Genomic DNA, 25,364 nt, shown 5'->3' with positions numbered 1-25,364 from the left:
ATCGATTGTGGAAGCCCAGAGCTTACCAAGATCGCATTCATCATCTCTTTCAGAGTGCAATTTTTCCTTTCAGCCACACTATTTGACTGAGGGGAGTATGGTGCAGTGACCTCATGGATTATACCATGTTGTGAACATAATTCCCCAAATGGTTCAACATATTCACCTCCACGATCACTTTGTATCATTTTGATTTTCTCAGTTTGTTGTGTCTCAACTTTTTCTTTATAGATTTTAAATTTATCTATCATTTTGTCTTTGCTTTTCAACAAATATACATAGCAGTATTTTGTACAATCATCAATGAATGTAATAAAATACTTGTTTTCTCCTCTTGTTGGAGCAAATTTTAAATCACATATATCGTTATGTATTAGGTCTAGCACTTTGGTGTTCCTTTCCACACGTTTAAATGATGATCTCGTTAATTTTGCCTCAACACAAGTACCACACTTATGTTTTGAATCAATAGTAAGTTTTGGTATGTATTCTTTTGCACTTAAACGTCGTAAAGTGTCATAATTTACATGTCCTAATCTAGCATGACATAAATTAGGAGACTCAAGAAAGTAAGCAGAAGAATTCTTCATTTCATTATCGTCCTTAACGGACATCACATTGAGCTTATAAAGCCCATCGGTTACATAACCCTTGCCTACAAACATACCACTCTTAGACAAAATAAATTTATCTGACTCTATTACAATACGAAAGCCATGCTTATTCAATAGAGAACCTGACACAAGGTTCTTGCAAATATCAGGCACATAAAATACAATCTTCAAAGTTAGATTCTTCACAGAGGTCATCTTCAGGATCACCGTGCCTTCACCCTCAATGGTAGAAGTTGCTGAATTCCCCATGTAGAGCTTATCACCAGCATCGGAAGCTTTGAGGCTAGAGAAAACCGCCTTATCTGATCAAACATGCCTAGTAGCACCAGTATCAATCCACCATTCACGCGGATTGTAACCGACCAGGTTCACTTCAGAGATCGTAGCACAGAAGTCTATATCACCCATCTCCTTGGAGATATTATCAACCATGTTTGCTTCTTTCTTCTTGTTGGGCTTCTTGGGCTTCTTGCAGTCAGAAGACCTATGACCAACCTTATCACAGTTGTAGCACTTCCCTTGAAATTTCGACTTCGAAATCTCTCCCTTGGGTGCCAGCTTTGCCCCTTTACCAGAACTAGTCTTCTTGGGCTTGGAGCTTTGAGCATGCTCCACCATGTTTGCCTTCTCAGTGGCAACATTAACTTTCTTCTCGGACCCTCTATTGACTTCTTCAATATGAAGTCTAACAATAAGATCCTCCATAGACATCTCCTTTCGCTTGTGCTTAAGATAGTTCTTGAAATCTTTCCATCCAGGTGGAAACTTTTTAATAACAGCAGCGACTTGGAAAGACTCACTTATGACCATTCCCTCAGCATGAATGTCGTGAATGATCACCTGCAGTTCCTGCACCTGACTGACCACAGTCTTAGAGTCTGCCATCTTATAATTAAGAAAGCGGCCAATAATCCACTTCTTTGCCCCAGCGTCCTCGGTTTTATACTTTTGGTCAAGTGACTCCCATAAGGCCTTAGCTGTTGGCTTCGTACTGTACATGTTATTCAACGAGTCGGATAAACAATTTAGCAAATAGTTCCGACATATATAGTCGGAAAGCTTCAAAGCATCCACAGCATACAAAATCTGCGTGTTACTCTCGCCAGTGAGTAATGGTACCTCTTCCTTCAGGAAGCGATCCAGATGCAACGTGGTCAAATAGAAGTACATCTTTTGCTGCCAACATTTGAAGTTCATTCCGTTGAACTTCTCAGGTTTTTCAGCGTGTGCAGCAGGCACAGTTGGCATAATAGGTGCAGCAGGCACCGCTTGTGGGACAGATGGTATGTGCGTCTGTACTACAGGTGTATGCACACCAGTAGGCATCACAGGTATAATCGGAGGAGTGAATCCAAGAGGAACACTAAACTGCCCAATGACAGTGTGTCCTACAGGCACATGTACCGAAGGCACATGTCCAACAAGTATTTGACCCCCATCAAATTCTACGATATGTGCGTTAGGGTTAATCGCCTGCTGGTGAACCCCATCAGATATAGTGATCTGTGCGTTCGGATCAGCCGTCATGTTCATCGGATCGTTCACAGTTTGGCTCTCCATAGATCTGTTACTCAATAAAACAAGTAGATATAGATGTATCAGTCACAGATGTATAAAAAAATATAGCTTTAAGATTCTGAATACAATCTGCGATTAATACATATAAATCAAATAAGTGTGTGCATGAGTAAACGAAATCAAACAGAGAAAGAAAGTGTGCGCGGGAGATCCTCGAGTCCAGTTGAAACTGTCTCCTTAAAGCTATTTCGCCTCTCACCGTATGTGTGAGTCGATAGCATCCCATGATAAAATGAGGCAGCGGCTGCGTTATGGATAACGGGCACCTTCAACGAGTGTGAAAGGGTACGAAACTATCACCGACAGAGAGAGAGAGAGGTAGGGTTTGTGTTTAGGAGGACGGCTGTGTATTATGAGTGAGTAAACCCTAAACCCTATAGCGAAAATATATAGGTTTAGAGAAACGTGTGTACTACTTCTCTTATTTAATTAAACGCGTTAATTAAATTTAATTCGAGATTCAATTATTATCCGTAATTGAATTGAATTATAACTGTCAAATCAATTCATATTCGTATTTATAAAAATAAATACCGAATAATGAATATTTATTTAAGAGCCCAAGCCCAGTGGAAATTAAATTAGGAAAACTAGTCTGTGATTATTCGGGCCAATTTTCTGCTACATTCGTGTCCGCACGTGGTACACGCGGGCAAACCCGAAGGCTTCGCAAGCCTCGGATTACCCCTCGAAATCCCACAATTTTAACAGGAGCAACACCTTACTAACACTTTTAAACACTACTAAAGTGTTGTGCTATATAGAGCAATGGAAACCCCTTTTCCATTTCAATGTGGGATACAAGTTTTCACATCTATATTTTCACCTTCAAGGGACCAACTTTGTATGATCGTATCTCATTCATCCCTTAACAATTTTGAGTGTTTCAAAGTGCCTCGGAAAGCTCTCACGGAGGAGAACATACTCCAAGCGTCACCCACTCAAGAACGACTCAAAATGACTTGACAAAGTGGGGCTTAATACCCACATTCTCCAACAATTCTTAGTATAAATATTCCACCAACAACTAGACACTATAGGCGTGTAAACACAACATTTGATATTGATTTATATATATATATATATATATTTGGTGTTGATTATGATCAGAGGCGGACTCACCTTGTGACCAGTGGGGGCTTTAGCACCCACTGGGATTTCAGGTGTTTTCCATTTTTTTTCATATATTATACGAGCTTAATACTCCTAAATATGTATTTACCTAAAAAGATACATGTATAATTACATAATTTAATTAAAAAATATTAGATCTATCATTAAATAGAATATATATATATATATATATTCTTTTTTATTTGATTGTATTTATTTATAAATGTATTATCTTTGTACATGGTATAGTTAGTGATGACAATGGGTCACATCGGTTTGAATTTCGTAATATTTAAATCCGATTCGTTATATTTCGGCTCTGTTCAGTTTGGGTTCATATATTAAAAAGAATTCATCAATTTTTTTCGATTTACAGGTCATCAGGTAGGGGTTTAATTCAGATACTTTAAAAATAATAAACTAAAAACAAATAAATTTATATTATCATAACAATATGATAGGTAAATTTTTTTTAATGTTAAAAATATAAAAGTAGTATTTTATACAAGAAAATGTTATTTTCAGAGTAAGATGGGCTGAAAAGACGATAATGAGGGGAATTTTTTTTAACTTAATTTTTCTCTTGTACATGCGAAAAAAAATTTCAATAGCCCCCCTTGAACAAAATTCACGGGTCCGCCTCCTATTATGATTATATATTATCGATAAATTTATTTGACTTTGATATTGTTTAAGTTTTGATGATGACACTAATAATAAACTCACAGTATCGTTGCAATTTTTATATATACTGTATCTTGTTTTACAGACAGATAACTTCATCCGTCAACAAAAAATGAACATATTTGATTTTTGGTCTTTGATTTTGATTTTTTTTCTCCAAACGAGAATAAATATAATTGGTTTTGATTACGATTAATTATATATTATCATATATGATTTGTCCGATAATCATGCATGCATGCCTATTAAATAATTTCATATTAATGAATTAAATATACATTTCGTGTCATATATCAAATAAATAAATTATATTTTGATTAGTTAAAGTATTTTAATATGAATAATCTATTGTGTACTGTATATAGTATTTTCGTTTCGTCATAATCAACAAGTTTAAAGAAGTTACAGAGTGACAATGTCAAAATAAAACAGAGGTCTACGCACGTTATATATACTATGCACAGTGTACTCTTTATTAATATTCTTTAATATTTTATGTATACTTTTAATAAATAAAAATCTAAGTCTTTTAATATTGAAATTACTTAATATAAAATTATAATTTTATTATGAAAATTTCTAGTTAAGATAAAATCATTTAAAATAGTATTTAATTGAGAATATTTGAAAGGTCGATCTTATTTGTATTTTTATAAATTACAACTTAAATAACTTTTTGGATATTCCAAAGACTATACTACCACAAATGAAATGGTGGCATTAGAAGCACATGGACATTTGCCTATACAGAAGAAGCTATTGATAGCTTAACAAAATAAATAAGTCAACCTTTAGTTAGATTGATCAAAATTAGTTCTATTGATTTGTTTGTATAAATACAATTGATATTGTAATATTTCCTTTTATGAAAGATACAATTCAATTATATCTATCTCTCTCCCCCTCCCTCTCCCTTCTCTTAAATCTTTTGTTGTTATATAGTTTCTACAAATCATCAAGTAGAAATACATGAATGCATAGATTATCTTTATTAATATGGTATCAGAGCCACCTGAAAGAGACTAAATGAGCTTCGATTTCGTAATTATGCACTCATTTTGATACTTTCAGCCACATTTTACACAGAAAACACAGGTTTTTCGATTTTCTTCCGTTACTCTGATTAATATTGTTTGTTTTTAGAATCAATCAGTTGTTCCTTATTGATTATGAAAGGATAATTGATTATTTCTCCATACTCTGTGTGTTATCAATCTGATAGATTCACATAATGGCATTTCTGATTACATAATAGATGGGGTTTTATGATTGATTATTTTGAGAAGGTTAGCTTTATAATTAGTTCAATTTTGTGAAGATTATAAAGGAAAATGCGGCGTACTTCTTATGTGAACGTTGTGATGGGAGATACACATCAAAATGATGAATCTCATTCGGATAATAGTAATAATGCTAGTTGATCTGACGAGATTTCTATTAAATCAAATTTACATCCTCTATATCTACAAAATATCGACCATCCAAGTCTTGTTCTCATTTCTAAGAAACTAACTGGAACGGACAATTTTGGTCCTTGCAAGAGGTCAACTACTATTGCACTTTCAGCTAAGAATAAGCTTGGAATGGTAAATGGGACTTATGTAAGGCCTGATGAAGATTCACTATAACGAGCTCAATGGGACAGAGTTAACGATATGGTCATAAGTTGGATCATGAATACCGTCTTAGATGAAATACGCAATGAGATGGATTTTGTAACTTTTGCACAAGATGTTTGGACTGAGTTACATGATCAGTTTTTGAGTGTTAATAGCCATCGAGTGTATCAAGTTTTAAGGGATATTCATGTTTTGGAACAAGGTGATAAATCAGTTGAGATTTATTATCACACGTTGAAGAATTTATGGGATGAATATCCATCTTTGGAAGCAGTTCTTGCTTGCAAATGTGGCTGTAAATGTGGTTTTCATAAACTTCATGAAGACAGGGAGCAAAGAAAGAAGTTAATGCAATTTTTAATGGGTTTAAATGACAGTTTCTCTGTGGCTAGGGGTCAGATTTTGATGATTTCTCCATTACCAACAATTTCACAAACTTTCTCTCTTATTAAACAAGATGAAAAGCAAAAACAAGATTCTCATATGGCTCTTTCTTTTCTTGGAAATGTAAACAATAATTCTGCAACTAATGTCAAGAATATTGGGTTCAATGGGTCTTTTGGTGCTAATAATGCTGGCACTACACCTTCAATCGGTAGTCAAGGCACCAAATCTGTTTTGAAATGTACCTATTGTAATAAAGAAGGTCACGCTAGGGAATTCTGTTTTAAACTTATTGGTTATCCGGATAAGAGGAAAGGTAAAGGCAAGCAATCAATTCAGAATTCTGGTTTTCGACCTTTGCCTCCTACAACTCAAAATGTTGTTAGTAATAATGCTGTCAATGTTGCTTCTCCCAATCAGGGTAACTCTCTTGCTCAGTAATTTTAATGGCATTTCTTTATAACAATTGCAGAACCAGGTCTCTCACATGTATCCATTAATGATCTTAATGATGGATAAAAAAGGGCAAGGAAATTTTTCTTCTCCGGAGGATCAGGTGAATTCTATGGCAGGTATGACTACTTGCTTACTTTCTTCTGTGATCCCTGCCTCACTTACTCACTCTTGAACCATGGATACAGGTGCCACTCATCAAATATTTTGTAATACAGAATTTTTTCTGCTTCTCACTTTCATAACAATACCTTTTACTGTGGCACTTCCTAATAAGCAAGTCATTTTAGTAACTCAAATGGGTGATATACAGCTGACTGAGAATTTACTTTTAACAGATGTGTTTTTTGTTCCTCTCTTTACATGTAATCCTTTTTCCATCTCTAAATTTACACAACTTACCAACTATTTTCATCATTCTATTCCAATCAATGTCTTTTTTAGGGCCAGACTCCAGTGAGAGTTCTAGCTCTTGGTGACCACCTTAGTAGTCTTTACTTCTTCAATCAATCTTCTATCAAACCTGCATCATCTCAATCTGTTCATGGTGCTCAGGCTTCTGTACACACTCTTTTATCATCTTCTTTTGTTTCTAACGTCTCTAATGCCAAAATGTGGCGCCTCAGATTAGGACACTGTTAAGTGGCATTTATATCCACTTAGAACGTCCTATAAAGGCTTGAATTGGTGTTTTGTACTCAAGTTATTTGTGTTTTTGATGTGTTTTGTAGTGTTTTTGCATTTCAGGCATATATAAGGGATCAAGGAGATTTAGCATTTCTTTAGTGCTAAATAAAAATCAGAGCTTTTTGGGAGTTTGCTCGTAGAATGCCATCAAGAAAACAAAAATCAGAGCTTTTTCCAGAAGGTCAGCGCTGTGAAGTGCGCGGCCGCGCCGAAGTTACAGAAGGATAGCGCGCCCGCGCTGATGAAGCGCGCAGCCGCGCCAGGTCGGGATCACAGAATCCTATTTCTACTACAATTTTGATCTCTTGGACTTCTCTTCTGATTGGGCTGCTATATAATGACAACTTAAAGATGTTTTTAATAATAGAGCTTAAGGAGAAGACACCAAAAAGACCTATAGCATAATTCAACCAAGGCGAAGAAGATCTATTTTATTCTTGTGATTCTTTGTTCTAAGTTGTAATCTTGGATGCTCATTTCTTGTTTTGTTGAACCTAATACTCTTGTTTGACGTACTTTGTTTATTATTCGTATTTATAAAGACCTAGTTTATTATACCATGCTTTCATCGGAACCCACGGTGATGATGAGTTCGGTTATGGGCTAATCATTATCGTGGGGTTCTAACGGATTTACTTATAGATTTCTTTAGTTAATTTTTTCGATACCTTAGTGTGTGGTCATTGTATGATATCCTAGTATTGGTTGTGCTTATTCTTCTTATGAGCGTCACGAACTTATAAGATAGTGTGTTAATCTCTAATGAAGCGACATTGAATTTAGAGGTTTAGAACTTGCCATTCTAGCATAGGTTCATGTATTTGTTATGCATGATTCGTAGGTAATTTTAATCATCTTACTTGCCCTATGTAATCATGATAGATAACTTGCACATTAAACCGTTATGTTGTCAAATTCTATTCACATATAGGGTCTTAATATAATTGGTGTCTATTCAGCTTCTATCTCTTTTGTGGATGTCTGGTATTAGGATATTCGTACAATGAAAGTTGGCATTTACTAGTTTCATGTTATCTGATTAGTGTCATCACCATTACATGCTAAGGTTAAGAACAAAAAGGCTATTGAATGAGGTATATAATGAAGTTAGAATCCCATGTTTGTGTTATATAAGTTAATGAACCTTAATTCTCTTAATAATATTAATTAGTATAATCTCGTAGTTAATCATAGTTATAAACACTCTCAATTTGTTATCATCTTAGCATTGAATAATAACCATACCATCGTTGTATAAGTACATTAATTGAAATTAACCTAAACCAGTCTCTATGGGAATGAACTAGAATAAATTTTATATTACTTGCAATCGCGTATACTTGCGTGAATATTAGCGCGTGTTTTTATCCTAACAAGTTTTTGGCGCCGCTACCGGGGACTCGGGGTTAATTTTTAGTTTATGTGCTTGACATCAGTGGTCGTTAAAGTTCATTGCTCGGATATCTTACTTGTTTATTTGTTGCTTTTTCAGGTACTCTAGAGAGCGTGTATGCTAACGCGTTCTCAACTTTGAAAGAGAACACTGGAAATAGCAGAGGAGGAAATAGTAGAAGAAGTTCTTATAGAGGAGAAAGTGGAAGAAGAAATCTTCGTTAGGAAAGAAGAAGAAGCTCTTGTTGTAATGGGTGAACCGGAAGCGAATACAAAGGCTTTGATGGACTATTCTCAGCCGAAGATCAATGATATTCAGTCTAGCATTGTCAGACCAGCCATCGCGGCTAACACGTTTGAAATCAAGGCTAGCACGATTCAGATGGTGTAGAACTCGGTTCAGTTTGGGGGTTCTTCGACAGAAGATCCCAACATGTACATTAGGGATTTCATCGAGATATGTGACACTTTCAAATTTAACAATGTGTCTGAAGATGCTATTAAGCTAAGGTTTTTCCCATTCTCTCTGATGGATAAAGCTAAGTGTTGGTTGCATTCTCTACCACCAGTATCTATCACCAAATGGGAAGATCTTGCTCAAAAGTTCCTTACTAAGTTCTTTCCTATGGCGAAGACAACTGCAATCAGGAATACGCTTACTCAATTTGCGCAGCAGTCTGGAGAGTCTTTGTGTGAGGCTTGGGAGTGATATAAGGAGATGCTTTGAAAGTGTCCTCACCATGGGATGCCTGACTGGATGATCATTAACTGTTTCTACAACGGGTTGGGTGCCACTTCTAGACCCATGCTTGATGCAGCATCAGGTGGAGCCTTGTGGGCTAAAAGCTACGATGAAGCTTATGAGTTGATTGAACTGATGGCTGCTAATGAATACCAGAACACAACTCAGAGACTACTTCAGGGCAAGGTAGCATGAATTCTGGAGGTAGATGTAGCTACTGCTATAGCTGCTAAGCTTAAGGCTTTAATGATGAAGGTGGATTCTTTGGCTAATTATGGAGTTAATCAGATCGCTAGTGTCTGTGAGCTTTGTGCTGGTGTCCGTGAGACAGAGCAGTGTGCTATTTTTATTGAATCATCTCAGTTCGTGAGCAACTTTCAGAGGTCGCAACAACTATTTCCAGCCACCTATCATCCCAATAACCGTAATCATCCTAACTTCAGCTGGAGCAATACTCAGAATGCGGTGCAACAGTCTTATCAACAGTATGCTGCAAAGCAATACAACAATCCTGGTTTTTAGCAACCGCAATATGCACCAAGACAACAACTTCAGCTGCAACAATCTAATGAAAAGTATGGATTAGAGGAGTTGAGGCTCATGTGCAAGAGACAAGCGGTTTCTATTAAGACCTTGGAGAATCAAATTGGGCAGATTGCCAATGCCTTGCTGAATCGACAACCTGGTACACTCCCTAGTGACACTGAACTGCCAGGAAAGAAGGAAGCAAATGATCATGTTAAGGCAATTACATTGAGGTCAGGGAAGGTTGTAGATCCCGAAAAATCCAAAGTTTTGGAAGATGAAGCTGTGGCTGAGGAAGAAGTGCAGAAGTAAGCAGAAGTGGAACCAAGGAAGACTAATGTGGAACACACTCCTCCTGAGGGTAATACATGGGAGAAACAGATCTATCCTCCAACTTCTTTTCCTAAGAGGTTGCAGAAGAAAAAGATAGATAAGCAGTTTGAGAAGTTTCAGGAGGTGTTCAAGAAACTTCATATCAACATACCTTTCGCGGAAGCTCTTGAACAGATGCCTAGTTATGCGAAGTTTATGAAAGATATTATCTCTCGAAAAGTGAAGCTTGATGAAATAGAGACAGTTGCTCTCACAGAGGAATGTAGTGCTGTGCTGCAACAGAAGTTGCCTCCGAAACTTAAAGATCCAGGAAGCTTCACTATTCCTTGTACCACTGGAAAAGTGTCATTTGAAAAATGTTTATGTGACTTGGGGGCTAGCAAAAATTTAATGCCTTCGTCTATCTTCAAGAAGTTGGACTTGATAGGAGTTGTCCCACATCGTTTGTGGGAGGAGCAGTTTGCTAGAATATTAGCAGCCAGGCAACTTCAATTAGTATGAGGCCTTTTGGGAGCTGCCCAAAAACAAACCCGTGCGGGCTCTGCCCAAAGCGGATAATATCATACTAATGTGGAGTTAGGTCTGCTTAGCAAGCCCAACAAGTGGTATCAGAGCTATGGTTGAGACGGTCCATAACAATCTCACGTGGGCTCTAGAAGTGACCTAGGAAGAGGCAGATGGGCTTGCCCCAGAATGGCTCAAGGAAAAGGCAGACTGGCCTTCCAGTATGGGCCTAGGGGGAACAGATAGCCAGATGGACTTTCAGTATGGGTCGAGGGGGAGCCTGGTCACACTGAAGGAGGCAGAATCGACAGGTTTCGGGCCCGATGTATGAAGGGGGAGATTGTTAGGAGTCGTCCCACATCATTTGTGGGAGGGGCAATTTGCTAGAATATAAGCAGCCAGATAACTCCACTAGAATGAGGCCTTTTGAGAGGTGCCAAAAAAAAAACCCGTGAGGGCTCGGCCCAGAACGGACAATATCATACTAATGTGGAGTTAGGCCTGCTCAGCAAGTCCAACAAGTGGTATCAGAGCTTCAGGTTATAAACGGTCCATAACAATCTCAGATGGGCTCCAGAGTGACCTAGGAAGAGGCATATGGGCTTGCCCCAGAATGGGCTCAAGGGAAAGGCAGACGGGCCTTCCAGTATGGGCCTAAGGGGAGCAGATAGCTAGATTGACTTTCAGTATGGGTCGAGGGGGAGCCTGGTCACACTGAAGGAGGCAGAATCGACATGTGTCGGGCCTGATGTGTGAAGGGGGAGATTGTTAGGAGTTATCCCACATCGTTTATGGGAGGAGCAGTTTGCTAGAATATTAGCAGCTAGACAACTTCAATTAGTATGAGGCCTTTTGGGAGGTGCCCAAAAAAAAACCCGTGCGGACTCGGCCCAAAGAGGACCATATCATACTAATGTGGAGTTTAGTCTGCTTAGTGTTAGGCACAAAGCATGCGCTAAATAAATCATGCAAGTATACGCGTTCGCAAGTAATATAGAATGATTTCTAGTTCATTCCCACAGAGACTCTGATTAATTATATTCAATTAACAATTACTCACCAATGTATGATTATTCTTCAATGCTAAGACAAATAACAAATAGTGTTTTGAATAAATTAAGAGATTATACTAAATAACATTAACTAAGAAAAGTTAGATTGAATTTCTATATATGACAAACATGGGATTTTAACTTCATTAAATACTTTATTCAATAGCCTTTTCATTCTTAACCTTAGCATGTGATGGTGATGACACTAATTAGATAACACGAAATGGATAAACGCCAACTTTGCACGAGTACCATTCTACAAAACATCCACAAAAGAGATAGAAGCTGAATAAGCACCAATTATATTGAGACCCTATATGTCTATAGAATTTGACAACATAACGGTTTAAGCACAAGTTATCTATCTTGATTACATAGGGCAAGTAAGATGGTTAAAATTACCTACGAACCATGCATAACAATAACACATGAACCTATGCTAGCATGGCAAGTTCTAAACCTCTATATTCATTGTCACTGCAATAGAGATTAACACGCTATCTTATATGTTAGCTACGCACATAAGACGAATAAGCACAACCAAAACTAGGATATTAATCAATCACCACACACTAAGCTATCGAAACAAATTAACTATAGGAATCCATAAGTAAATCCGTTAAAACCCCAAGATAATGATTAGCCCATAATCGGACTCATCATCAACGTGGGTTCCGATCAAAGCACGATAATAAAAAATATAAGAGTGCTAAGGTTTAAGAACAAATCGAAAACGAGCATCCAAGTGTCAACTATATTGAAGAAAATAAGAGTCTTCTTCTCCATAGCCTTCTTGTGCTCTCTAGGTCTTCTTATTGCTCTCCCCTTGCCTTTGAAAACGTCTTCCCATAAGGGTTATATAGGAGTCCAGTAGTCACCGCGCCAACAGAAGCCCAATTGTACTTGAATTAATAAAATCCAGATTCTGATATTCCGACCACATGCGGTCGCCTGCTGCCTCCATGCGGACGCCTGCTGGCACGCGGTCGCCTGCTCCTAGCGCGCGGCCGCCTGCAACCTTTCTGGAAACTTCCATATTTTGCTTTTATTTTTGTTGATTTCTTCGCTCATCACCCCTAGACTGATTCCAAGCACTTAAGCTTTATTTGATGAAAACCACCTATCTAGGCAAGTTATACCTTGAAATGCAAAAACACTCGAAAATGCGTCAAATACACAAAATACTTGAGTCCAATACACCAATTCAAGCCGTTATGAAACGCTCTAAGTGGTATAAAATGCCACTTATCACACCCCCAAACTTGAATCGATGCTTGTCCTCAAGCATTACAGACTCAAATATAGAATAAAACATGCATGAATGCAACTTAAATGAATGCAGCGATCCCCTCGCGATGACTAAACCAACCAACACATGACATATCAACAAATGCAATTAGGCGACTAAAGATCAATCAAATCACGCAAGCTAACACATAACTAGAAACGTGGTGTGTGCGAATGCTTAACAGATATGCTTCGAAACTAGATCAATCACCATAACTTAATTATCCTCAAGGAAATCACACGCTTATACGAAGAATATATTCTAGACACAAAATGACTTATAACACTTCAAAATTATTGGAATTTATTACGGAATCATGCTTTTATTCAACACATAAAACAAATGCTTATTTGATCGTGCAATGAGTGAGGTCCACAAAAGACTTATGCAATGGTACCCATTTAGCGAGCGTTAGGTCTGCGGATCCCAGACTATAAAAGCCTTAGGTCACTAGGCACAAAGTCCCCAAAGAACTTAATAACTCGAATACTAAAGAGCCCACTCATGATCAATTGTGCATTAAACCATATTTTTTTCTTTCTTTTTTCTTTTTTTTCCTTTTTTTTTAATTTCTGAGCAAGTGCATTTCGCTCCATCTTGCTCAACCCTAGACTACTCATATACAATACGAGCCGGCTACTAGCCATTTGACGCCTAGCCACAACTAGCAATGAATTCCATTTTTTTCCCAACTTTTATCTTTTCATGTCTTTTATCATTAAGAGCCTATCATGCATTCTATGCATAAGCAATAGACTAATCTCAAAAACCATCAAACCATGACAACGATCTAGTCCTTAAGCATACTCTAAGGCTTAGTGAAATTACAAGTGTTTCTAGCATGTATATCAACCTAACAAGATTCAACATCACTCTAATGCTATCACTACACTCGCATCAATATCACATATTAATCGGTAAAGCAGCACAAAGGGATCATGGTATATGCATGAGCTATATGACATAATAAATAAAGTTATAAATAAAAAAAACTATATGGCAAAAATATGCAACTATATGAACTAAACTATCATGAATATGCAACTACATGACACACACACAAACATGTCCCTTAACTACCACCCCCAAACTTAAAATCTTCACTGTCCCCAGTGAAGGTAATAGAAATGAACACAGGGTATACCTACTCAGATGAATCATCATCATCGCCCTCAGAGGGTGGAGTGTCAGGAGGCCAATCAACCTTGCCACCAGTGTCTCGGATAATAGTACCAAAAACGTGTGTCAAATCTTCAGCAAAATATTGGTGGATGTTATGCATGGCCTCCCTACGCTTAGTCAATCTTCTATACTGTGCATCACCAACACCAGTCCTATTAACTACCTGTTGCCCATGAGAAGAACCCTATGTAGGCACTGGAGGATTCGTTCGGCTACCCTCTACATCATCAAAAATATTTCCCAAGCCCCTATCATGTGGTGCACCTAAGAATACATAACTCAAGTGATATGGTAGTGGGTGAAGCTCAAGTGTGGAAACATCTTCAATAGACGGTTCGAGATGCTCCTGAGGAATTTTCAGCTCTGCTAACCCATGAGAATCCAATGGCATATCCAACTTCCTCTCCCACAAAGGTGCATTCAAAACCTGCAGTTGCCCTGCTCCTTCTTCATCTTCAATAATTGATTCCCCTATTAAGGATCTCTCTAAGGTATCTGACTTTAGCATTTGCTCAGGCTCTGAATTTACTGCAGAGTCGACCCACTCTACTTTAAAGCACTCCTCTTTAGCTGTGGGTAACTTTATTTCCTTGAACACATTAAAAGTGACCTTTTCATCGTGAACCTTCATCGTAAGCTCTCCTTTTTGCATATCGATCATAGTTCGGCCTGTAGCCAAGAAAGGTCTTCCCAAGATTACGAGAATCTTCTTATCTTTCTCGAAATTAAGAATGACAAAATCTGCAGGAAAGATGAGCTTGTCCACCTTTACTAGCACGTCCTCCACAATGCCTCGTGGGTATGTAATCGAATGATCAGCCAATTGTAGAGACATGTAGGTGGGCTTTGGATCAAGTAAATTCAGCTTTTTGAAGATAGACAACGGCATCAGATTAATGCTTGCTCCCAAATCGCAAAGGCATTTGTCAAATGACAACTTGCCAATGGTGCAAGGAATGGTGAAGCTACCTAGATCCTTAAGCTTTGGAGGTAACTTTTGTTGCAGCACGACACTACACTCTTCCGTTAGAGCAACGGTATCAAGATCATCCAGTTTCACCTTCCTTGAAAGAATGCCTTTCATGAATTTCGCATAACTAGGCATTTGCTCAAGAGCCTCAGCGAAAGGTATGTTAATATAAAGTTTCTTGAACACCTCCAGAAACTTACCAAATTGCTTGTCCAGTTTTTATTTTTGCAATCGCTTAGGAAAAGGTGGTGGAGGATAGAGTTGTTTCACCCCTATATTACCCTCAGGCAGAGTGTGTTCAACAGTAGTCTTCCTTGGTTCCCCCTCTTTCTCCTTTTACTTTTGTAATAACCCCAATTTTTGGAATTTTTGAAACCCTTATGAATAGTGTTTTGCTGAATAAGAAAACTTTTCATGCCACACTATGTAGGGGTTCTTTTATTGATCTTCTGGGATATTATTAGTACTCTATGTTGTATATAAGTGTATGTAAAGATCGTCAGAATCCAAATCCGAACACTTTGATTTTTCCCAGAAATCTACCAGATACAGAAAGAATTGAGTATAAGGTAATAGAATAAAAAGGATTTAAATTCAAGGATTATAAGAGAGGATCATAAAAAGGAAAATAATGTATTGAGAAAGGTTAAGGAAACCTAAGTAATAAGATTCCGGGTATGATCCCTCAAACGATAAACGAAAACGAAAGTTAAACGAACCGTATAACAGATCAGCGGTCATTAGGCGAATAATTAAAAGCTAATCAAAGAGATTAGAGGGGATGATGTCATCAACCCAATGAGAAGAGGGAAAGTAAGGGATGATGATATAACAAGGTGACATAAGCATGACATAAGGGGAAGGAGGTGTGGTTGATTTAAAACCACACAAAGTTCAAGGTTAAAAAGGTAATTAACCAAAAGCAAATCAGAAGCAACCAAGCTAGGCAAAAAAACTCACAAACACAAAAATCATTTCACTTCTTCATCAAGAAGCTCTCGGCTTTTCTCTTCATTTCAAGGAGGAAAATTCAAAATTCAAGTTCCAAGCTTCCTTAATTAGTAAGGTAATTATCTAATACTCCTTATGCATAGATATGGCTATCCTATAAGTTTAAGCCTCCAATTCATTCTCAATCTCTTCCAAGAAATAAATGAAGAAGATAATGAATAGTGATTTCAAGATTTTTAACATGATTTTCTTTGTTTTTCCTTTAAGATCCAAGCATCCCTAAGATATCTCAAGGCTTCTTAAGGCTTCCTAGCTACTCAAATCACTTCAAGGAAGGTATAACATCTCCAAACCCTAACTTTACTTTGTATATTAGGATGGTTTTGATTGTTATGGTAAAAGAGAAGCTTGATGCTTGTATGTTTAGAGTTTGGGAGGGAGTTGTAGTGAATTGGATGTTGAAATCTTGTTGATTAGTTAAAGGACTTAAGTATAGTTTTAAATTCAAGTTTAAGATAAGTAAAAATTGTTAATGTTGAGTTGTTGGGGTTGTTATGATGTAGTATGGATGGAGTTTTGATTGGGTTGTGATTGTGGATTGATTGTGGGTTGAATTGGAGTGTTTTAAATTTGGGAAATCGCGTAAACATAGTCGTCGTAATGTCCGATTTACTTTAGGCTGTTTTCTTCTTAACATTAGGACCCGAGAACTCCCTGCTAGGTTTTGACCATTGCCATGATTAGATAGTTCATGTTACGAGCTTCGTTTTGATATGTGGTTCGTTTGATTCTGGTGTACGGTTTAGGAGAAACGGCCGTTTTAAGTAACGACGTTTCGCGAACGAACCATTACCCCTCGCCTTACTTTGAAACATAGGTTAAAGACCATAAAGGACTAATTGGAGTATGAAACATTTAAGTAAATTGTAATAGGTAGTTAGTAAGACACTCGCGAAAGAATCGCCTTAAAACTCATAATGGTTAATTTATTAAAAATGGTGGAGCCGAGGGTACTCGAGCGACTTAAGTGAATCCTTAAGCGCAAAGCGAGCGTTAGAGTCTAAATTGGTTAAAGTATAGATTTATAAGTGACTTTGGTTTAATTCCAACTTATATGTTGTTTATAGGTTACCAGACTCGTCCCAAGCCATTTGTAACCCCCAGTCGCTCAGGCAAGTTTTCTACCCGTATAACTGTTGTTGTGATGTATATGTGTATATGCATGATCTTGTGATAAATGCATATTTGTTATTAGCAAATTCTTGCGATATATTGTAGCATGTGATACGGTATATATGCATGCCTGTTTCGTATTCTTGATTTATATATCTGTTGGTTCAAATGCTTATTAGTTGCATAATACCTATGCTAGAGATAAGCGGTATTTGAGTATACCCTTAGTATAGGATCAAAATGTGAACTTTTTCTAAAACCGGGAGGCGAGGCTCCCGTGTATTATATATATATTTATATATATATATGAATAGTTTTTAAAACTATTAATCGAAGAAGGTTTATTCGATAACTTTATATTATTTAATGAATATTACTTGAATATTCATTCGAGGACTTATGACTCACTTTATATTATTTATGAATATTACTTGAATATTCATTCGAGGACAGATGACTCCGCTTATATTATTTAATTGAATATTATTTGAATATTCATATGAGGACCTATGACTCCGATTATTTTCTGAAATGTATTCTTTATTTTACTAAAGAATAAGGTGTCGATAATCAAACTTATTTTTTTGATTATTCAAATAAAGATAGTACTTTCGTATAAGTATATTTTTGGTTATTTAATACTCATTTCAAGTATAAGTTTTACAACTTCTACTTCAATTATTTGTATAAAGATTATTCTTTAAGGGAATATTATTTAAATGATAATATTAAGATATTTTTTAATATATCGGGACTGATTTACTTTATTAAATCAACATTACTCCAAACATTCTTAAAAATGTTTTCGAGTCTTCAAAATGATTTTAAAAGTTAGAGCGGATCCCAAAACTCAATTTTATAGTTAAGATCTTCCTTTCGAAGGGGATTTAAATACTCGCTCAAAACTTGAGGGATCCGGCTCAGTGGTGTATTTTACATTCGCAACGAGGTTGCTGTTTTGATAAATGAATTGATTACTTACCCAACGTTCGGGAAGTAAGTCCATCTATTGAGTCGGCATAAGCAACATGGGCTCAGTGGGCGTCCATGAAAGTGTAAGTGGCTCAGTGGGAGTCCATCAAATGCGTAAGTGGCTGAGTGGCAGTCCAGCATAAGGTCCTATTGCGACCAGGGTGATGACCAGTGGGGAATTCGTCCATCTACTAGTAAAAAAGGTTACTTATTGGTATCTTTGCCTGATCAGCAAGATATCAGGTTTATGCCAAGGTTTTCTCCTTTCCAAAATTCATTGGATATTGCAACTCAGTTTATAATTTTCATAACAGAGGTTTTCAAGGAGTGTATGAAATGTGTATATATAGGTGTATATATATATCGGGACTTAATGAAGTATCTCGTAACTTCATTATTTATAATGATATTTCAAGGATTGAATCTATTCAAGTCTTATCTTGTAGTCTCATCTGGGTGATGAACTTTTGAAACTGATTATAACTTGAACGGTGGTAGTTCAAGTAGTATTCGGATATAAGTATATTGGAGTATCTTGTAACTTCATCTTTTAAACTTATATCTAGTAAATGATTATCTTGTGCATGTCAAAGATTTTCGGAAAAACGTTGAGACAAGGTTAGATATATGAGATCACCTTGCAACGATATTTTATACAGTTATAAATGGGAACTCTGTGTATATTATACATGTCAGAGGACTTCAAAGATTGTGAAAAGTATATATGTACATATATACTGAATATTTTGCGACTTGGTCGTGGTAAGATATCAAACTTGGTTCATGTCTTCTTGACCAAGACTTTCATGAGTACTATGAGAATGCTCATATATTGTAAATCATTATACATATTATTTTGGTGGGCTTGTTGCTCACCCTTTCTTTCTTCTTTCATCACACAACATCAGCTAGACAAGATGAACAGGACCAAGCTTCCAATTCGCAAGCGGTTAGAAAATGTTCCGCAGTTTTCTGGAAGCGTTGATGTCGCCGTAGCTGAGGTAGGAGCTACCAATAGGCTAGGTTTTCAACTATTGAAGAACCAGATTTATGTATATTTATGAATTGTAATAATGGCAAAGAAATGTAAGTTTATTCAGAAACCCTTTTAAGGTGTATTGGCATATAATTGTGGAATAAAACGACTTGTGATTATTTTTGGATATTCATCTCTCAGACTATAACTTGTGGTGTGTGTGTTTATGGTGGGGTCACAGTACTGAATAGTTGATTAATTATTAAGATTGGGTGTTATTAAGGGAAATGGAACTCGTGACAACTCGGATCCCCGACCCCGGATTTGGGGGTGTTACAGAAATGGTATCAGAGCGAAGCGTTATAAACCTCAGAGATGATGTGACGTTAAGATAATAAGTTCACTAAGATAATAAAAACTCTTGCCAAGTTCATAGTCGGACTACCTAACATAGTACTGACAGTTAAAACCCTTATGGGAACCCTTATAAATATCGTGATAGTAACATAGTTCGTTCTCGTATAGGGCAGCGGGGCACCGAACCCTGAGGTTCAGGAGCATCAGCATGAGGATGTTTTATTACATATTGGAGATCAAATTGTGAATCTGATAGAGTACCCTAACGAGGGACCAGATGAGATTCATATTAAGAATGTTGCGGTTGAGGATGTTATCCCAGAAGGAATTGTTGCCGAGGAGGATCTCGTGGAGGATTCTGACGAGAATGAAGAGAGGACCGCTGAGGAATTGATGACCGTAGTCAGGGCGACTACCAGAGCAAGAGTGGCCGCGAGGGTGGCACTAGAGAATGAAGAGTTACCAAGGGCACAAAGGTTAATGAGGGCAGAAGGAGTGGGGCCTTCCACGGCACCAATTATACCAGTATCAGACCCTCTTCCCGAGGCTCCTGATGACATCCATGAGGTTCCACCAATTCCTGTTCCCTCCCCTGTACAGAGCCCAACACCTACTGAGGAAATGCCACCTTTATCTCCTGCACCATTGTCACCTGATACCGTGCTTGGTTATCCATTTGGATCCCCTGGGCCTGCACCACCTACACCCCATGGACTGCTAGATGCAACCACTCAGGCTTCTCTTATCGCCGATTATTATATGACTTTGGGTGGCCTGTCCGAGGCCCGTAATGTTAGGAGTGATCTGTTGGATCGACTTACTGCACCAAGGATTGAGGGCGGGGTACTTCCGGCAGGATTAGCTCATAGCATGGAAAGGATTGAGGCTATCACCCGTGTTACAGCTAGAGGCCATCTTGAGGGTCAGATTGATCCTGCTCTACTTGCCACTATCTTAGACCTCATCACCTCTGTGATGGAGCAGGTTAGGGATGTCGTGTGTGCCCGTATTTCTTGATCCATGGTAGTGTGCAGAGCCAGAGCGATCAGACAAGGGTTTCATGTAGCACCGCTTTTGGAGGATTAGCCTAAGTTATGAATGATTAGTTTTAATGACGAGATGATTATCTATGGTAGTACTTTTGGGATATAAGCGATCAGATCAAATAATGTAATTCTCTTTAATGTGTTCAGTAGTTGTACCCTCGAACAAATGGTTATGTATATATTCGTTAATTTCAGTTCAGATCAGTTGTTTGTGATAAGTTCATATAGTTAATTGCACTATTAACACTTAAGAGAGTGTCATGAAGTTTATAGAACTTGAGAATTCATAATTTGCAATCATGCAAGGACAAAACGAGGGAAAGACTTAAGCAAAGTAAGTAAAATAAATATCCAGAGATTCTTAAAATTTTTCCAAGCATTATGCCCCCATGAGGAATAAGATTAGGGGCAAACCTTGAATGTGATAATTAGGGAGGTCGTAATTAAGATATAAGGAACCCAGAATATAATGAAGTGGAAAATGAAGATTTTTAAATTAAAAGATGACCCCAATTATGGGGAGTAGGAAGAAATATTTAGACTGAGAAAACAGAAGTCGAGCAAGATAGGAAGAACCAGGATGGTACTCCTATTGGGCAATCCATGGACCTGCCTAAAACAAAAATTATACTTTTACCCTAACCACCACCTTGAGGAAACAATGTGGTGTGAAATTCTTTCAGGACCTTTAAGTCGCTAAGCTCTCAGAGTTCCAAGGGAATAGCTGACCCAGCCGAGGCAAGAGCCTGGCTAAAGGAAATTCAGGAATCATTTGAGATTCTAAATGATTGACGAATCAGAAAATAGTGTTTTTGTCACTTACCCTCCTAAGACAGAGACCACCCACTGGTGAAAGACCAAGAAAGGCACGGAGCAAGAGGTTATGATAAACTGATTACAGTTCAGTCAATTGTTTTCAGGAAAGTACTTCCCAAGGTTATCGAGATAGTGTAAAAGCTTTAGAGCCAGAACAAGGCGGACGAGTATGATGAATTATGGATCTAAGTTGTAAAAGTTGTCAAGATTCGTTCTGAGGAAACGAATCCAGAATGACGGGATGTTTGAAATCAATGCTTATGTTGTGTTAGTTCAGGAAATAATGATAATAGAAAGGAAAATAAAAAGAAACTGAAATGGAAAGGAATATAAAGGCAATAGAGTTTGAGGAATAATAAGGAATTTGGGTATGAGGAAACCCTAAAGACTCGTAGCAATAGAAATAGAAAAGTAAGTAATCGTCAAGATGAGGATGATTCACCATGAGTTAAATTGATGGTTGAAGGCATAAGAGATACATATATGTTGTACCCCCTTCAAGTTGGAAGGATTCGGGAAACCTTGAGATAGTTCGAAGGATAAATAATGAGACGTGGATTGACCGAGGAGACAAGAAAGTAAGAAATTAGGAAAATTGGATGCAGGAAGTGACCTTCAAGAAGGTGGAGTGTGAGATCGGTGGCTTGATACCCAGGAAGGAAGACGCTAGGAATGAGAGATATCCCAACATTGAGATGACTGTTGAAATAAACAACAAAAGTAAATACGGAATTATTAAGAAGAAGTTCACGTTGAACATGACCAATATCTTCCAGGACATCCTTGTTATCATTACCGAATCAGGCAAGAAAAGTGGATAACCGTTATTTATCGAGGTGGGAATGATTGAATAAAGACACCCTCATCAGGGATATATGACTTGATTTATCCATGGAAGGATGCATGTACCTTTTTAAAGGTCGAATTAAGGATAGAACATCGGTAACTTAAAACGAATCCTAGGGGAATGCATAAAGGTTGGCATTTCACCCTTAATAGGGACAACATGAGTTTTGACAAGTATGAATTGGAAAGGATCAAGGTAACAACAACCTTTAAAGATCAGTAAAGAAATTTTTCAGAAGTACATAGACAATGGTTCTAGTATTAGTAAATGGTATTTTGATATGCCCTGTATCTAGGGAATACAGGAGGAACGATTCATGGATAACCTTAGAGGTTTTACAAGGAGAAAGGTAATATTCAAAATTCTCAAGAATAGAAATATTGATAAAGGAAATATGACGTAATTATAATGATGCCAAGTGGGGCACGTGTTAAACCACGAGAAAGTATGGATCGAACCAGTAAAGGTCGAAATTGTTCAGGGAAATTAGGACCTAAGATAAAAGATGTTCTAAGTATGATTGAGAGTCAGTCGTAACAGTGATTAACCTCTAAAGACTGAGGCAATAACTTATGGAAAAATGGTGATATTTTTTTTTCTCATCAGATTTTAAGGAAAACATCTTCACATAAGCAGTGATTGAAATGAGGTAGAAAATTTATTTGGAGGTGGTTAAAATGACATTGACTGTAAGGAAATTTTACTATCAGGAAAGGCCAAAGAGGTGGCCGACACTTTAAAGGTAAGAGGATAATTATAGGCGCTTGTGCCAAAGGAATACAGTGATGATGGTTAAAGTGTGAAGGATGTATTATGGTTTGGAAGATTGACATTCCTTCTGATGACTGTGCAATACCCAACCGTAATAGTAGTTGGTAAAGGTTTAATTCGTGTATTCGCCATGAGCGGGCTATCTATCTCAGAAGGTACTATCTTGAGATAAGCCAGGACCATGTTTCAAAAAGGACTAGATGAACCTTTGAGTTAAGTCTTCTATTGAAGGCATATGATTAAGAATGGTATTAACCTGCTATCGTTGCTTTGATTGAAACTCTTCTGCAATTTATCTGCTTCATGTCATGAAAGTATGTCAGGATCTGGAGTGTTCTTCATGAATTATGAATGGTAATTATGTTAACTCCTTAGAAGAATTTGATACGACAGGTATGGACTCCGTATGGTTAGCTATTAAGATTCCAAGGAAAATGAATGACGACAGTAGGTCAGTGGTGAATCATAGTAATGCAGCAACGATTCTTTGAATAATGAGCCGATTACAACCGTGAGAGTTGTAGTGATGGATGTTGAGATTGGGTACCCCTAATCGGGTTGTGGTGATGTATAAGTTATCGTTGAATAGACTGGTTAAGTAGATTATCTACCTATTGAATATTTATTCCTTCTTATCAATAGAGAGTTGTATTACTATACGAGGAAGGTTGCGATGCAATCATAGAATTCTAGTAACGATGGTGTCTAGAATGAGATCCCAGATTCGATTTTCGATGTCGAGGGAGTTTCAAAGGTGATTATGTATAAGCTCGAGGAAGAGCATGGGTCCATAGAATGATGGACGGAATAGCAAAAAATATTTAGGCATGTGAAATACGATGCTATAATACTTGATGTTGATATAAATACATTTATGTTTTGTTCTCCTATGACAAACCTCTATAGTTCAGAGGTAGATTCCAAGCCAGATATTTTATGGCAATATTTTTTACATATATACCATTCTCTTCAGTTCGTTCTTTTCTCTTCTTTTCATTTCATGTAAGCTGAGAAGAACAACCCTTCCAGAAGGGGAGGTATTGTCGAATGACTATCTATCTGTGTGATAGAAGCCTAGTAGGATACCACATGTCATTTAATTGCTTGTCAAGTGCTAAAGGCTGGCCACCTTCTGTACTAACTATGCAATAGAACAAGTGTTCATGATCATAGTGATCTCTCAACAAATTCCTTTACTTCTATATGATGGATCAAGCTTTCGAAGATGGAAGCAGCTAAAGGAAGTAGTATCAGTACGATGGTATTCCGATTCTAACGCGTTAGTGATACTAAGGTTGACGTGGTTATTAAAAGGTTATAGAACGCTAACGAGCAAAAGTATAACCAGTATAATATTAGGAATGGAAGGTAGTAGCGATTACGAACTGGAAAAGAATGGGTATTGAGAAGCAAAAGCTCTAATGCTAAAAGCTATAATGAGAGTCTGTGCAATAGACTTGAGAGAATTTGGAATGATCACTTAACGCGGATTGAATTTTCTCACGATAATAGATCGTATGTCAGGTATCGAGATGTCGTCTTATGAGATCTTTGAGGGAAGAAAATGTCGATCTCCCTTATTTTAGGATGAAATTGTAGAGCGCAAGATGCTCGGACCAGCAGTGGTCCAAATGACCAAGGATTTGATAGATCTAATTAGAGGACGGCTGGTAGTAGCCCAAGATGGACATGAGAAATATGTTAATTTGACACGAAAGGACAAAGAATAGGAAATAGGGGACCTAGTAATGTTAAAGGTATCCCTTGGAAAGGATTGATGAAGTTCAAAAAGAAAGGAAAGCTAAGCCTCGAATTGTTGGACCCTTTGAGGTATTAAGACGTATTGGGAAGTTAGCATATGAGCTAGCCCTACCCCCGAACATGTAGTAAGTTCATAACGTGTTCCACATATCAATGTTAAGGAAGTGTAATTTGGATGCCAGACAAATAGGGGCATATGAGTGCATAGATATGCAACCAGACGTAACCTACATAGAGCAACCAGGAAGGGTTATAGATCAAAAATGGACAAATGCTTAGGAGAAGAATTATCAAACTAGTCAGAGTTTGATAGTAGAACCACAATGTGGGAAAATTACCTAAGAGTTAGAAAGTGCAATGCTAAGAAAGTATCCGTACTCATTTTCTATCTGATTCTGGGACGGAATCCTTTTAAGGAGGGGAGACTGTAATAACCCCAATTTTTGGAATTTTTGAAACCCTTATGAATAGTGTTTTGCTGAATAAGAAAACTTTTCATGCCACACTATGTAGGGGGTCTTTTATTAATCTTTTGGGATATTATTAGTACTCTATGTTGTATATAAGTGTATGT

General features: G+C 37.4%; 1 protein-coding gene and 1 non-coding gene across 2 annotated transcripts; one reads left to right on the top strand and one right to left on the bottom strand.

The window, feature by feature from the left end:
* The first annotated feature begins 4,897 nt into the window (after window positions 1-4,897).
* On the top strand, window positions 4,898-7,664 carry LOC141719541 (uncharacterized). Its single transcript, XM_074521920.1, has 2 exons — window positions 4,898-6,564; window positions 7,193-7,664. Exon 1 carries the CDS (start codon window positions 5,645-5,647, stop codon window positions 6,431-6,433), a length of 789 nt encoding a protein of 262 aa, XP_074378021.1. The 5' UTR covers window positions 4,898-5,644; the 3' UTR covers window positions 6,434-6,564; window positions 7,193-7,664.
* Window positions 7,665-9,164: 1,500 nt separating this feature from the next.
* LOC141682236 (small nucleolar RNA R71) lies at window positions 9,165-9,271 on the bottom strand. Its single transcript, XR_012559643.1, has one exon. It is a non-coding gene; the product is annotated as a small nucleolar RNA R71 (small nucleolar RNA).
* Window positions 9,272-25,364: the final 16,093 nt, after the last annotated feature.

Source organism: Apium graveolens, chromosome 1, assembly GCF_009905375.1.
Source record: "Apium graveolens cultivar Ventura chromosome 1, ASM990537v1, whole genome shotgun sequence".
NCBI classification, from domain to species: Eukaryota; Viridiplantae; Streptophyta; class Magnoliopsida; order Apiales; family Apiaceae; genus Apium; species Apium graveolens.
The sequence above is the reverse complement of the archived record's forward strand: the minus strand, read 5'-3'. Positions and strand labels throughout refer to the sequence as shown.